At 37.4% G+C, this 13,515-nt stretch overlaps 1 protein-coding gene across 3 annotated transcripts; it reads right to left on the reverse strand.

The window, feature by feature from the left end:
• Positions 1 to 3,992: 3,992 nt before the first annotated feature.
• On the reverse strand, positions 3,993 to 11,098 carry LOC131355672 (butyrophilin subfamily 1 member A1-like). Of its 3 annotated transcripts, none has more exons than XM_058394089.1 (9): positions 10,833 to 11,098; positions 9,338 to 9,688; positions 8,086 to 8,355; positions 7,801 to 7,920; positions 6,624 to 6,650; positions 5,916 to 5,931; positions 5,729 to 5,755; positions 5,298 to 5,324; positions 3,993 to 5,029 (listed from the first exon to the last, which is right to left on the reverse strand). In XM_058394089.1, exons 1-9 carry the CDS (start codon positions 10,888 to 10,890, stop codon positions 5,008 to 5,010), a joined length of 918 nt encoding a protein of 305 aa, XP_058250072.1. In that variant the 5' UTR covers positions 10,891 to 11,098; the 3' UTR covers positions 3,993 to 5,007. The 3 variants fall into 3 exon arrangements, with proteins under 3 accessions (XP_058250072.1, XP_058250069.1, XP_058250071.1); XM_058394086.1 differs by having other exon boundaries at positions 5,916 to 5,942; XM_058394088.1 differs by lacking the exon at positions 5,916 to 5,931.
• Between the last annotated feature and the right edge of the window lie 2,417 nt (positions 11,099 to 13,515).

Below are 13,515 nucleotides of genomic sequence, written 5' to 3' on the forward strand. Positions count from 1 at the left end.
TATGTAATAATATATAGTGGTAGTGCATGTTTAATTCTGTTTCAGTTAAATGTTATTTGTAAAGCTATTTTAATAATGGACATTTACAGGAATAAATCATTTTAGTTAAAAAAAATAATAATGAATAAATAACAAGACACAGTGTAAATGAGTGTTAATGGGCAGTGAAGCCTGGGATATGGAGAGAGAGAGAGAGAGTCAGGGAGAGAGAGAGAGAGAGAGAGAGAGAGAGAGAGAACGATAGTTTCTATCTTAAATATTTCCCAGAGAATTTAATGGAATTGATTTAAATGGGAGGAACACTACTACTAAGGAAGAGGAGGATTACACTGCATCAGTGACCAGCTACATCAAGTGCATTACTGATGTTACCATCCCCCAGACCATGCACCACGTGCCCCAACCAGAAGCCACGGATGACCGCAAAAGTGTGTGTGCTGCTGAAGGCTAGAGCCATCAGAGCAGGGGACAAGACAGCCTTAAAAACAGCAAAGGCCAAACTGTCCCAAGCCATCAAAGAAGTAAAGCATGCGCATGCCCTGAGAATCCATGGCCACTTTCAGGACAGGCAATCACAAACTACAAGACAACATCACCTGCCTGTGATAGTAACGCCTCCCTCCCAGATGTGCTGAACAACTTCTACACTTGGTTCAAGGTACAGAACAATGTAGTGGTGAGGAAGACCATCCCTCCTCCTAACAACCTGGTGCTCTGCCTGTCCATGGCTGACATGAAGAGAACTGTATGCAGAGTTAACCCATGGAAGTCTGCTGGACCAGACAACATTCCTGGCAGAGTGCCCAGGGAATGTGCAGAACAGCTAGCAGATGTCTTTACTGATATCTTCAACATCTCCCTGAGTAGCCCCGTTGTTCCTATGTGCCTCAAGACAACGACCACCGTCCGATGCCAAAAAAAGTCTACAGTTTCCTGCCTCAATGACTATCATCCCATCACAGTCACAGTCATCATGACAAAGTGCTTTGAGAGGCTCGTCATGAGGCACATAAAGACCCAGCTACCACCCTAACTGGACTCCTTGCAGTTTGTGTATCATCCTTACCACTCCATGGACGATCACCACAACCCTCCATCTAGCCCTCACCTACCTGGGCAATAAGGATTCATACATACGAATGCTGTTCATAGACATCAATTCAGCTTTGAGTACAATCATCCATCAGAACCTGATTGAGAAGCTGAGCCTGAACACCTCTCTCTGCAACTGGGTCCTGGACTTCCTGACTGGGAGACCTCAGTCAGTCTGGATTGGGAACCGCATCTCCAGCACCACCACACTGAGCACTGGGGCCCCTCAGGGTTGTGTGCTCAGCCCACTGCTGTTCACTCTGCTGACTCATGGCTGTGCGGCAATGCATAGCTCGAACCACATCAAGTTCGCAGATGACCCAACCGTGGTGTGGATCTCATCAGCAAGAATGACAAGTCAGCATACAGAGAAGAGGTGCAACAGCCTGGTGTAAAGCCAACAACCTGTCTCTGAACATCAACAAAACTTAAACAAAACTCTCCTTTATCTTTGTCAAGAGCACCAAATTCCATGGTGTTCATCTGGTGCAGAACTTCACCTGGTCACTCAACACCAGCTTCATCACCAAGAAAGCCCACCAGAGTCTCTATACAGAGGGACCATCAAGAGCAGATGCATTACAGCCTGGTTTGGGAATTGTATCATCTCTGATCGCAAGACCCTGCAGTGGATAGTGAGGACAGCTGAGATCATTGGAGTCTCTCTCCCCTCTATTACGGATGTTTACTCCACATGCTGCATCTGCAAAGCCAACAGCATTATGGACAACCCACACACCCCTCACCCACACTCTTCACCCTCCTGCTATCTGCCATCTGGAACCTCACACCCACACTGTGTAACTGTTTCTTTCGTCAAGCCATCAGGCTTTTCAAAAACTCTCTCTCTTCCTCTCTCTCTTCCTCTCTCTCTCTCTCTCTCTCTCTCTCTCTCACACACACACACACACACACACAAACACACACTCAATTGTGTCAACTGACTTGTGTCAACTGTGTAAGATTCAACACATACATCTACAACCCTACCCACACTATAAAAGTTTACATTTTGTAACACACTTATTCAGTTGCTGCTACTGCTATTTTTGCACACAACAAACTATACAGTTTCTCGAGTTTGCACATTCTATTTTGTTGCACTTTTTTTTTTTGGTGCTATGTGTCCTGTACTGTCCTCTGTTGTTTTGGCATTTTCTGTTTGCACTGTTTGCACATGTTGTACTTTTTTATGTAGCCAAGGCAAACTTTCTGATTTGGATCTCATTGTGAGAAGACCTGTTCACTAGCTCAGCCACCAAAGTGTAATTAAAAGGGAGACACAAAAAGTAACAGACTTGAGGGCTTCCTGGGACATTAAGCAGAAAACAAACCTAAGAATGAATGTGTGAGATCTGAACATTTAAAAATCTCAGTTCACCAAAACACTCTATACCCATGAACACCCAAGATTTCCCCCTTTACCTACAAAAAACTGGAAAAAGTTTGACTAAACACGTGTTTTCAGCCTAGACTTAAATAATAAGACTGTGTATGAATCCAAACCTTAGGCTGTTCCAGCTGTATTTATTAAACCAGAGTGTAGTAAAGTTCAAAAATGAAATTAAAATGTATTTTTATTTTGGATTTTATGTATGTATTAAGCAGCTATCAAAATAGACCAAAAAGTGAAATCACGAGTGCACCTCCGTCAACAGCATTTACAGCTCCTACGACGAGTGTACACACTCAAACATGTAATATAACCTTCATGCTGGTTTTATTTCTTCTGGACTCAGCATCAGTTCTGAGATATACAGATTTGAGAGTATAAAGATTTTTTTTTACAAGATTACACAACAGTGCTACCTGTTGCAGAAACACAAACTAAATAAACGACTGTATTTAGTTATTCTGTGTTACATGCTACTGTATTCATGTCTGTAGGTTATTAGTATATTTTTAGTATTAATATATTTTTCTTTGAATTAGCCACAAAATATAAGTCTACCAAGTCAGTTTGGCTATTTATTTACAGACCATCAGGGCCACGTTCTGAATTCCTCTGTGAATTTGTTTATTTCATCTCAAATCTTTTTTAGACAAAACATTAATTACTAACATTCATTTTGACCCTCTGAGAACAGCGATTGTGTCCATTGTCGATTCACTAGGGGTTAATCCCCACATAATGTACATAACAGGGCTCAGTCATAATGGTGGTCACATTCTTCTAACACAAATATCAGTGATTATATAATGACAGCTCTTTAATCTGTTTTTTATTATTATTCTCAGATCATGTGGAACATCTGAATGAACTGGTACTATAGCAACAATAACATATTAAAGCGTGAGCATTAATATAAGCCTACCACTTTACAGTTAATATTATATAAACACATTAATAAATAATAATATTCAGATCTGTACTGTTGTAAAAAATTAACACGTCATGATTTGAGAATTCTAATCTAGTGTTGTGGTATAATTATTTTAATCATCAATCAATCAATAATCAATTAAATAAAATATATCATCTTTAAGCAATAAGCAATTGAATGAAATATATAATCTTTATTGCACAATACCAGAAAATGTATACATTTTCAAATTACATTTTATATTATTCCATTATAGTGATTTAACATTTTTCCTTAATTTCTTCAGTTGCTTTCTTGCTTACTTGCTTTTAAGTTGTTTTTTTTATGTTTGTTGTTTTCTTATGTAGTTTCTCATGTAAAGCTGCTTTGAGACAATGCTCTTTTTTTCTTTTTTGTTAAAAGCACTATACAAATAAAATTGAATTGAATTGAATTGAATATTCATATTTACAAATTATACAACAAAAAGAAAGACATGGAACTTTTAATTAGACTACTACTGCTAATAATAATAATAATAATAATAATAATAATAATATAATAAATATTATTATTATTATTATTATTATTATTATTATTATTATTATTATTACTATTATAAACCCTGTATTTTCTTCAAACAAGACATCCAGAAATAGAACAAATCTGTAAATGCCACATTAGTCACAGTTACTAACTACTGCCATGTTAGTGAATCCTCCATACCTTCAGCTGAGATTAAAACTGCAGGTCTGTGTAGAGATGCAGGTCTAATCCAAATACATCCACACAACCAATTACAAAACAAACCTTACCGATCATTTACCAAATATTAACAACATTCACTAAGAACTGACATCATGTGGAGAAAATAAACAGAATAAAACAGCATTAAATAGCATCCTAACCTGAAAACGCACCTCATTAACAGATATACACCTGGCAAGGTGTCAGATTCTCAACTATAATAAGTGGTGATTTTTAGTGGTGGAGAAAATGTTAGTTAACACTCTAAATTCAACTCAAGTGAGAGCTAGAAAGTAGCACAGATGGCAGCTTTAATGACAGGAATCATATTAACAGCACATAAGCTCTAAATAATCCAGTAACATTCATGCGTCTTTATAAAATTCCTAAATGTCTAGAGATGAATAAATCCATTATTTACAAAAGTTCAAAATGTTAAAAAATATAAATCAGATATTTATTCAGTAACAGCAGAGATGATCAGTGGTGCTGAATTACCATTTTCACTATAGCAAGGATTGAAGTATGGATAAAGTTTCTCAGTGAAAGAGTAGATATGAGAGCTGGACTTCACGTCATAAAAGGAGACCAGACCCTCCTCATAAGACCCCCCACAGTCCAGAATCCAGTCTGAGGACTCCGTGGAATCCACTCCTTCCTGTTAATGTTCTCTCTCACAACTCCTAATGTCCATGCAGATTTCCCTCTGACCTGCACCGCATAATAAAATCTCCTTTCCTAACTCTGCTTTCCCAGAACACAGAGATCATTAAATCTCTGTGGTGTATCAGGGAGATCCTGTCATGTGTCTCCATGTGTCACTTGTTTTCCATCATCAGACACAGTGAGTTCAGGATGAGCTGTATCAGGATCCAGAGTCACATCCACTGAGAGAAACACACAGAAACATTTTATACTACAGCACCAATTATTCATTCAGAGAAACTGTGTATAAGTGCATGAGAGAGACTGAGTAATTAATGTTATGTTATAAATAATCATGATGAATAACAGCATCCTGATGTTGTTTGTGAGGTTGACAGCGCTGCTTTAAAGAGAGCGCACACAAACAAGATCAACATTCACACAAAAAACACAAACACAGCACAGACTTTCATTTCACTAGACTGAAGAAAATGTTGAAATTGTTCTTACCTGCAAATAACCTCTTCTTTAGAAGGTCTTATGAACAAAACAATAAAATAGTTAATATTTAATATTTTCTAATTTTTTAACACTTTCAATTGTCTAACATGTATTCAGGATCAGCTACTGCTCACTCTGATTTCAGTCTAAAAGCCATCTATGATTTATATGACCTGAGCTGAACAGAATTTGTTAGGATTCTTTGGAATTTACATGAGAAGGAGCTGTAATTTCTACCCTCTGCTCAGATCTGCACCTTTTTGTGAACCTTCACAATGTTAAATTAAAAGTTATGTTAAAAGTCAAAGAGGCTGAAACGGACTAACATCCTCACAGTTACTTTTATTATTACACTGGATCAGAGAGATATTGTCTGTTTAATTTATTTTCCAATTATATAATCATTAAATGATTTTAAAGAACAAAACATTGATACTTACCTGCTTTTTGCTTCTCCATCTCTGAGGCTAAAACAGATAAAACTGTTTTGAGTATTTTGTGCTAAATCTATATACATAAAAGTATAAATAGATTATGCAATGTAGTATAATGATAAGAGAAATGGAATTAAGTTTCCTCCAATTAAATAATCAGTATGACTTTAAAAGCACAAAAAATCCTTCTCACCTGCAAGGTTCTTCTCCTCATGAAGCCCTGAGGTGAAAACAGATAAAATTGTTTCAAGTATTTTGTGTAAACTGTATATGAATAAAAGTATAAATAGATTCAGCAGTGTAATGTAATGAGAAGGTAAATGGACAACACAATCAGAATGCAGTTATGAAATGTAACTGTCCTCTGATGTTATATAATTGTTATATAATTATGTTCACTTCACAAAGTGGAAAATGATGTTACAGGTCAGTTATGAGTCAAATAGAAAACAAGTAATTTAATGTCCAGGGACTGATGATCTTGATTCTCTACTCATCTTACAGAATCTCTAATCTGAATAAGTAGAAAAATGTTACATTTTCATTCTGAAATTCAAATATTGAAAATTTAGGTTGAATTCACTCAATAAATCTATTTCCTGTTTACTTCCTGTTTACTGAATTTGCTAGCATTCATTAAAATAAACATGAGAAGGAGCTGAAATTCTGCCCTCTGTCCTGATCTGAATCTTCTTATTAAATTGTGTCTCTAAGTCCAAGAAGCTCAAACAATCTAATAACCTTACAGCTTCCTTTGTGATTACATTTGATCAGTGATATTGTTTTTTTGATATTGATATTTATTATTGATATTTATTGATATTGATATTTTATTTTCAGTGATATTTATTTTAGTTATTTAATCAGTATGATTTATAAAAGAAAAAAAGTTCATTGTTACCTGCATTTTGCTTGTATATTTGAAGTTCTGAGGAAAAAAACAGATACATTTGTTTACAAAACAAATAAACAAACTAACTAACTAAAATAAATTAATTGACAGTAAGTAATATAATGTACTATGACTGACGTGTTTGTATCTCTACTCTTAACCAAGTAAATAATATATGCACACTAACAGTAAACGGATGTAGTCATTTAAATCACAGTTTCTTAGATAGCACATGAGTATGCAGGGACTAAGCAGGGTTATGTTAATGTTAATAGTCAACAGTAATAAAACCAATAATTAGTTCATAAGTACATACTGAACAATTAACCAGCACTCATTGGTAGTTAGTAATATTGAATATTTTGTTGATTCTTGCTCTGCCACAGCTAGCTGGAGCTGGGCATGTTGCCATGGTAACAATCAGATTGGCTGACAACAATCTGTTTCACTATTGTCTGCTAGCACCTTACTATAACATTACTAAAACATCAGCCATGCAGTGTGGAGGATTAGCAGCAGTATAGCATGCTGACAGACAAAACAACATGCTCTCTACTCATAGTTCTTCCAGCCCATGCCTGCTGCTGAACAAGGGCTCTAGTACATTAGTACATTAGCTTTCAGAAAACCAGGGTGCTTAGGAGAAGCCTGATGTGTTTTATTTTTATCCTTGTAGCCTTTTCTGATTGTAGATTACTCATAAATACTTTTTTCAGATGTGGTAGTGTGAGCTTGATTATGTTAAATAATTATTCTGCCTCATATAACAACATTCTGATGTACAGGGTGAGGCTCTATACTCTCCCAGTTATTTTTTATTAATGAAGTATCCTTTCACTTTTGTAGAAAGAGCTTGTGGGAATAGAAGTGAATAGAAAAGACTGAGGTGAGAGTTTGAGTCCATACTGATTTAAATCACTCTTTACAGACAGCATGGGCAACTCTGGACTACTGACTAAAACACAGGTTCTTTATTCTTGGGGTCTTACTACTTGTAGGACAGGAAAACCCTGAAAAATTACAGTCCTTCCTGAATTAAAGTGAGAGCATTAAAGCAGTAAAAACATTATGTCCTGGATTTCTCCAGGAACACAGTTGGGAATCTGTGTGGACAAAAAATAAAAAAGGTAAACTGCAGTATAATTAAAGTTAAACATGTTACTGAGGAAAATGATTTAGATAGTACCTTTCTTGTAACCAAAAGCAGTTAGTATCAGTCCAAAAACACATGTTACTAGCAATCCAACAGCAAGACATGCTGAAACTGCAATGTAGACAGGCCACTTACAAACACCAAAGACTTCACCTAAAATGAAAAGTCAGAAATATTTTTAAGAAATTGTGTAAGAATTATTTAGTAACTGATAAACGAGCTCTTACAAAAAGTGAACTGAACATAAAGAACATAAATATTGTGCAGGATATTGAGTAGAATGTTACGGTCTATATGTTTTAAATCACAGACACTTACTATTAATGGTAATATCTGCCTCCATCATGTGATGTTTTTGTTGAAGTCTACAGTAAAACCTGTTGGACTCATAAACAGTGATGCGTCTTTTCACACTGAAGCCCTCAGTGTCTCTGTGTATCTGTGTATCTTCAGCAGGCAGAGTGGCTCCTTCTCTGTCCAGCCACAGAACCTCAGGTTCAGGGTTCCAGCCTCTGGACTCACACACTAGATTAATCCCTCCTGAGTTATCATAACTCTCCATCCTGATCACTGGGTGGCTTCCTAGAACTGTGGGCAATAAAAATGTATTATTTTAAATATTCTGAAATCAATCACCTGTTAACCCCAAGAGTTTATTATTTTATGTGTCAGTGTCAAAAATAACGCTATGAAGTGTGACACTAAATGTTTGTATTTGTATATATGATCTATGACACATACCTCATTTCTGTTGTGCTACATTAGAAACATACTATATGTAATGTAATTAATAACAATAACTTAGTTAACTGCATTTTCAGATAATTGGCCTACTCAGACCATCTTAGAATTGGACTGAGGAAAATACAGACAGATAGAGGCCACATATGTAAATAGGTCAATATTCAGTCTTTTATTTGCATTTCATTTGTTCAGCTCCTGTACCCACAAGAACAGCATACTGTCTTCAGAAGATCATGTATTTTATGAAGTGTTCAGTCATTCCTGGTGAGGAGAAATGATACACTGATGTGAGATTATACGTGATCAATCTTAGCCGCATGAAAGCACTCAAGTTCTTGATTGATTGTGTGGATTATATATAATGTGCTATGCAGCTTTTAAATCTTCAACCTTTTAAATTTTCAGTAATGTTTACTGATTAATGATTAGTGCAGTTTTTTGTGTGTGTTGTCCCAAGAACAAAAGGAGGGAATTGTGATGTAAAAAAGGAGAAGTTGTTTAACTTATAACTTTTAATAAACTGTGTACATTTTTAATCTTGCCTGTGCCTACCAGTGTGCTATTTTCTAAAAATTTTCAAAGCACACACAAATGCTTAGATAATAAAATGAACAGAATAAGGAAATTTAGAAAGATAACTATAGAGCAGGAAATACACTGTACATGGCAGGAGTTAGAAACCTTCGAATTAGTCAGTCAATGAGTGAACTAATCTAAAACCCACTCAAATAAATAAATAGAATTAAAATATAGACTTGCTACAGATTTTATTAATAATCAGCATAACATTCACTGTATAAAGCTGCAGTGCAGAAATGGAACTTACCCTCAACAATAACATGAACAGTGATGTCATCATACCAGGATTTGTCCTCAATGAGACACTTATATTCTCCTTCATCAGAGACTTGGAGAGCTGAGAGTTTGAGTGAAGCGTTACCTTTGTGTAGCTCCTCTTTAAACAGTGATGTTCTTCCTCTGTAGGACTGATCCTGATCTTCATTTTTATCTTCATGATCCCTATAGAGATGCACTAGTGAAGCCGCTTCATCTACTCTCAACCACTCCACTGTCATGTCCACAGCACTGGTGTTGGGTTTAATGAAACAGGGCAGAACCAGATCTTCACCAACTGCTGCAACAAGAGGAGCTTCTGGACCAACCACCTGTAGTGGCTCTGTTTTCAGAAAATAAACAAATGTTTAATATGTGTATATCTGTCAGGGACAATTCCCTACCAGACCACTAGAGGGGGTGCTGGCAGGTACATTGCTATACCTTGTTGAATGTCAGGTGGTTTGTCATGTGCATTTAAGAGGAAGTTAAGCTCACTAATTTGCATTGCTTTGTCAGAGAGCAAGAGGGGAAAAATGAGTCGTGCTAGAATAGGAGAAAGGATAATATGGTGTAAGCTGCTTATTTTAATAGTTCCAAATATTATTATCAACAACAAGGTTGTTCACACTGGACATCATGTCACACACCTTCTGTTGGGTATCTGAATGTTCTGAAGCAACATGAAACTGCAATGAAATCGACACATCCAGTGTGCACCTCCTCTATAGGCAATCCAATACTATCCACTATAGGCAACTATACTTCCAGTATTTTTACTTAGTTTCCACCTTCTTTCCACATTATTTACAGTTGTGCAGAGAAGAGCTGATTTTATGTTTTACTTGCAACAATAGATATTTACTTGCCTGCAAAAAATTATGTGTATACATTTTAATCAGTTGCATTGTGCAATCATTTGGACTGTCATTATGCCATGTATAATTTATTTTAATGAAACAAGTACACTTTTACACAAAGAAAGTAAAATTTATTAAGTAATAAGTCAAATATATATTAACTTACTTAACACTTTTTAGAAAACTGTATTAAACAAACCAAATAAAACTACATTTACTAAAAACATCAAACCATGAATAGTTTTAAAAAGTGTAAATTGGACATTTAAAATTTCATTTCCACTCCCATCAGTTCACAGTGACCTACTCTATACTCATAATAGAAATGAATTCATTTTACTGCAGACTTTTAGAGTAGTTGTTCTTTAATTAGGCCAGAAGGCACTTTTTAAGTCATTATAATTGGAAAATGTAAAATTGAGTGGGTGACCCACTCATATCAGTTTACTGTAATCTGCCTAGTAATTTTATTGTAAGACGCTCGTTTCGGCGCTATTACCGCCAAGAGACTAAAGGCCGCACCCCTTAAAATCTGCATGCGGCTGGATAGAACAATGCTTTCAGAAAAAGGTTTAACCACAGTAAACAATAACACACACACACACACACACACAGTAAGTGTGTTACCTGATTGAGATTCCATAAAGTTGTATAGGACAGTCAGGAGAGTCACACACAAAAACATCCCTGAAAGAGTTTATCTTTATCGCTCCAGTCTGTTTCACAAGATAAATAGCACTATACGAATTACACTAGGTGTACAATTCATCTGATCTCAAAAACTCAAAATACGTAATAATTAGATGTCTCAGTAAATCGCTAAAAGAGACCCTTTGTTTCACAGCTCTGCATCATATTGTTGTTTCCGTGCACCAGCCCTTCACACCTATGCCTGTTTTTCCGGGTTGAAGTGGGGGACTTTTAGGGAACTATAAGTCAGTACTACTGGGAAGTGAGAATATTCAACCTAAACCATACACTCGGTTATTAAAGGGATACTCCACCATGAATGATTTGTATAGTACTCTATATAATTATCTCTAAATTAATTTTTGTAATGACATTGCAGGTTGACTGTATTTGTTTATAGTTATTAATCCACATGTTGATGATTTAAACTTTGGTTTAACCAGATTCTAGAGTGATGCAGCAGAGCTTTAGTCCTTCAGTCTGTGCTGCTGAAGGCTAGAGACTCCGTCTTCAGAACAGGGGACAAGATAGCCTTAAAAACAGCAAGTGCCAAACTGCCCCGAACCATCAAAGAAGCAAAGCCACTTTCAGGACAGGCGATCACAAAGTATAAGACCACTTCACCTACCTGTGATAGTGACGCCTCCCTCTCAGATGTGCTGAACAACTTCTATGCTCGGTTTGAGGTACAGCACAACGAAGCGGCGAGGAAGACCATCCCTCCTCCCAACGACCAGGTGCTCTGCCTATCCATGGCTGACGTGAAGAGAACTCTATGCTGAGATAACCGACAGAAGTCTGCTGGACCAGACAACATTCCTGGCAGAGTGTTCAGGGAATGTGCAGAATACCTAGCCGATGTCTTCACTGACACCTTCAACATTTCCCTGAGCAGCACTATTGTTCCTACGTGCCTCAAGACAACAACAATCATCCCCATGCCAAAGAAGCTACCACCCCCTCTGGACCCCTTGCACTTTGCATATCATCCAAACCGCTCCACGGACAGTGCCATTACCAAAACCCTCCATCTGGCCCTCATTCAACTGGACAATAGGGACTCATACATATGAATGCTGTTCATAGACTTCAGTTTAGCATTCAATGCAATCATTCCTCAGCACCTGATTGAGAAGCTGAGCCTGCTGGGCCTGAAAACATCCCTCTGTAAATGGATCCGGAAAATTCCTGACTCGGAGACCTCAGTCAGTCCAGATCAGGAATAGTATTTCCAACACCACCACACTGAGCACTGGAGCGCCTCAGGGCTGTGTGCTCAGTCCACTGCTGTTCAGTCTGCTGACTCACAACTGCGCAGCAATGCACAGCTCAAACCACATCATCAAGTTCATCGATGACATGACCATGGTGGGTCTCATCAGCAAGAACAACGAGGCAGCATACAGAGATGAGGTGCAACAGCTAGCAGCCTGGTGTAAAGCCAACAACCTGTCTCTGAAAGTCAACAAAACTAAAGAGATGGTTGTTGACATCCTGACCATGTTATACAGAGGGACCATTGAGAGCAGCTGCATCACTGCCTGATTTGGAAATTGCACTGTCTTGGATCGCAAGACCCTGCAGCGGATAGTGAGGACAGTTGAGAAGATCATTGGGGTCTCTCACCCCTATATCATGGACATTTACACCACACGCTGCATTGTGGACGACCCCACACACCCGTCGCACACACTCTTCACCCTCCTGCCATCTGGAAAGAGGTACCAAAGCATTCGGGCCCTCACAACCAGACTGTGTAACAGTTTCTTTCTTCAAGCCATCAGGCTCCTCAACATCCAGAACTGAAACTGTATCAACTCTCTCTCTGTCTCTCTCTCTCTTTCCCCTACTGTCTCTCTGTTGCTTTCTCTCTCTCTCTCTCTCTCTCTTTCCCCCACTGTCTCTCTGTTGCTCTCTCTCTCTCTCTCTCTCTCTCACACACACACACACACACACACACACTCACTCACTTAAGCAACTTGTTGAATTGACCTGTATCAACTGTGCAAGATTCAACACATACATCTATAACTCCACCCACTCCACCAAACTGTCACCTGCTGCTGCTATATATATACAGCTCTTAAAAAAAAGAGACCACTGCCCAATCTCCAGATTTGACCCCTATTGAAAACCTCTGGAATGTCATCAAGAGGAAGATGGATGGTCACAAACCATCAAGCAAAGCTGAGCTGTTTGCTTTTTTGCAGAAAGAGTGGTATAAAGTTCCCCAACAGCAATGTGAAAAACTGGTGCAGAGCATGGAGCCAAAACGCGTGCAAATCAGGGTTATTCCACCAAATACTGATTTCTTAATGTTATTTAGCCAAAAAAATTAACACAATTTGTTTACAAATTATTTGCATTTTGTTTTATTTGAGTTATTAAAGCTCTGTAAATACTGCATGATCTTGGGTTATTTTGATGTGTTGTCATTTCCTTTAAATATACACTCTAAATAACAATAGATATATTTTGAATTTAGGAGAAATATTGTCAGCAGTTCACAAAAAATGAAACAAAAATGTTCATCTCACCAATAAATGTATATATATTGGTGTACTATTTGCACACATTGCACTTTTTTATGTAGCTAGGACAAACTTTCTGTCCTTAAATC

The sequence above is a fragment of the Hemibagrus wyckioides genome, linkage group LG07 (genome assembly GCF_019097595.1).
Source record: "Hemibagrus wyckioides isolate EC202008001 linkage group LG07, SWU_Hwy_1.0, whole genome shotgun sequence".
NCBI classification, from domain to species: Eukaryota; Metazoa; Chordata; class Actinopteri; order Siluriformes; family Bagridae; genus Hemibagrus; species Hemibagrus wyckioides.

Bases quoted from the DNA above. Each gene is read 5' to 3' on its own strand.
- LOC131355672 (XM_058394086.1), bottom strand. From the start codon at position 10,890: ATGTTTTTGTGTGTGACTCTCCTGACTGTCCTATACAACTTTATGGAA. The intron at 5,756-5,915 runs GTGAGAAGGATT...TATCTGTTTTAG, and splicing joins TGAGGAGAAGAACCTTGCAG to CCTCAGAGATGGAGAAGCAA. The intron at 5,030-5,297 runs GTAAGAACAATT...TGTTTCTCTCAG, and splicing joins AAAGAAGAGGTTATTTGCAG to TGGATGTGACTCTGGATCCT.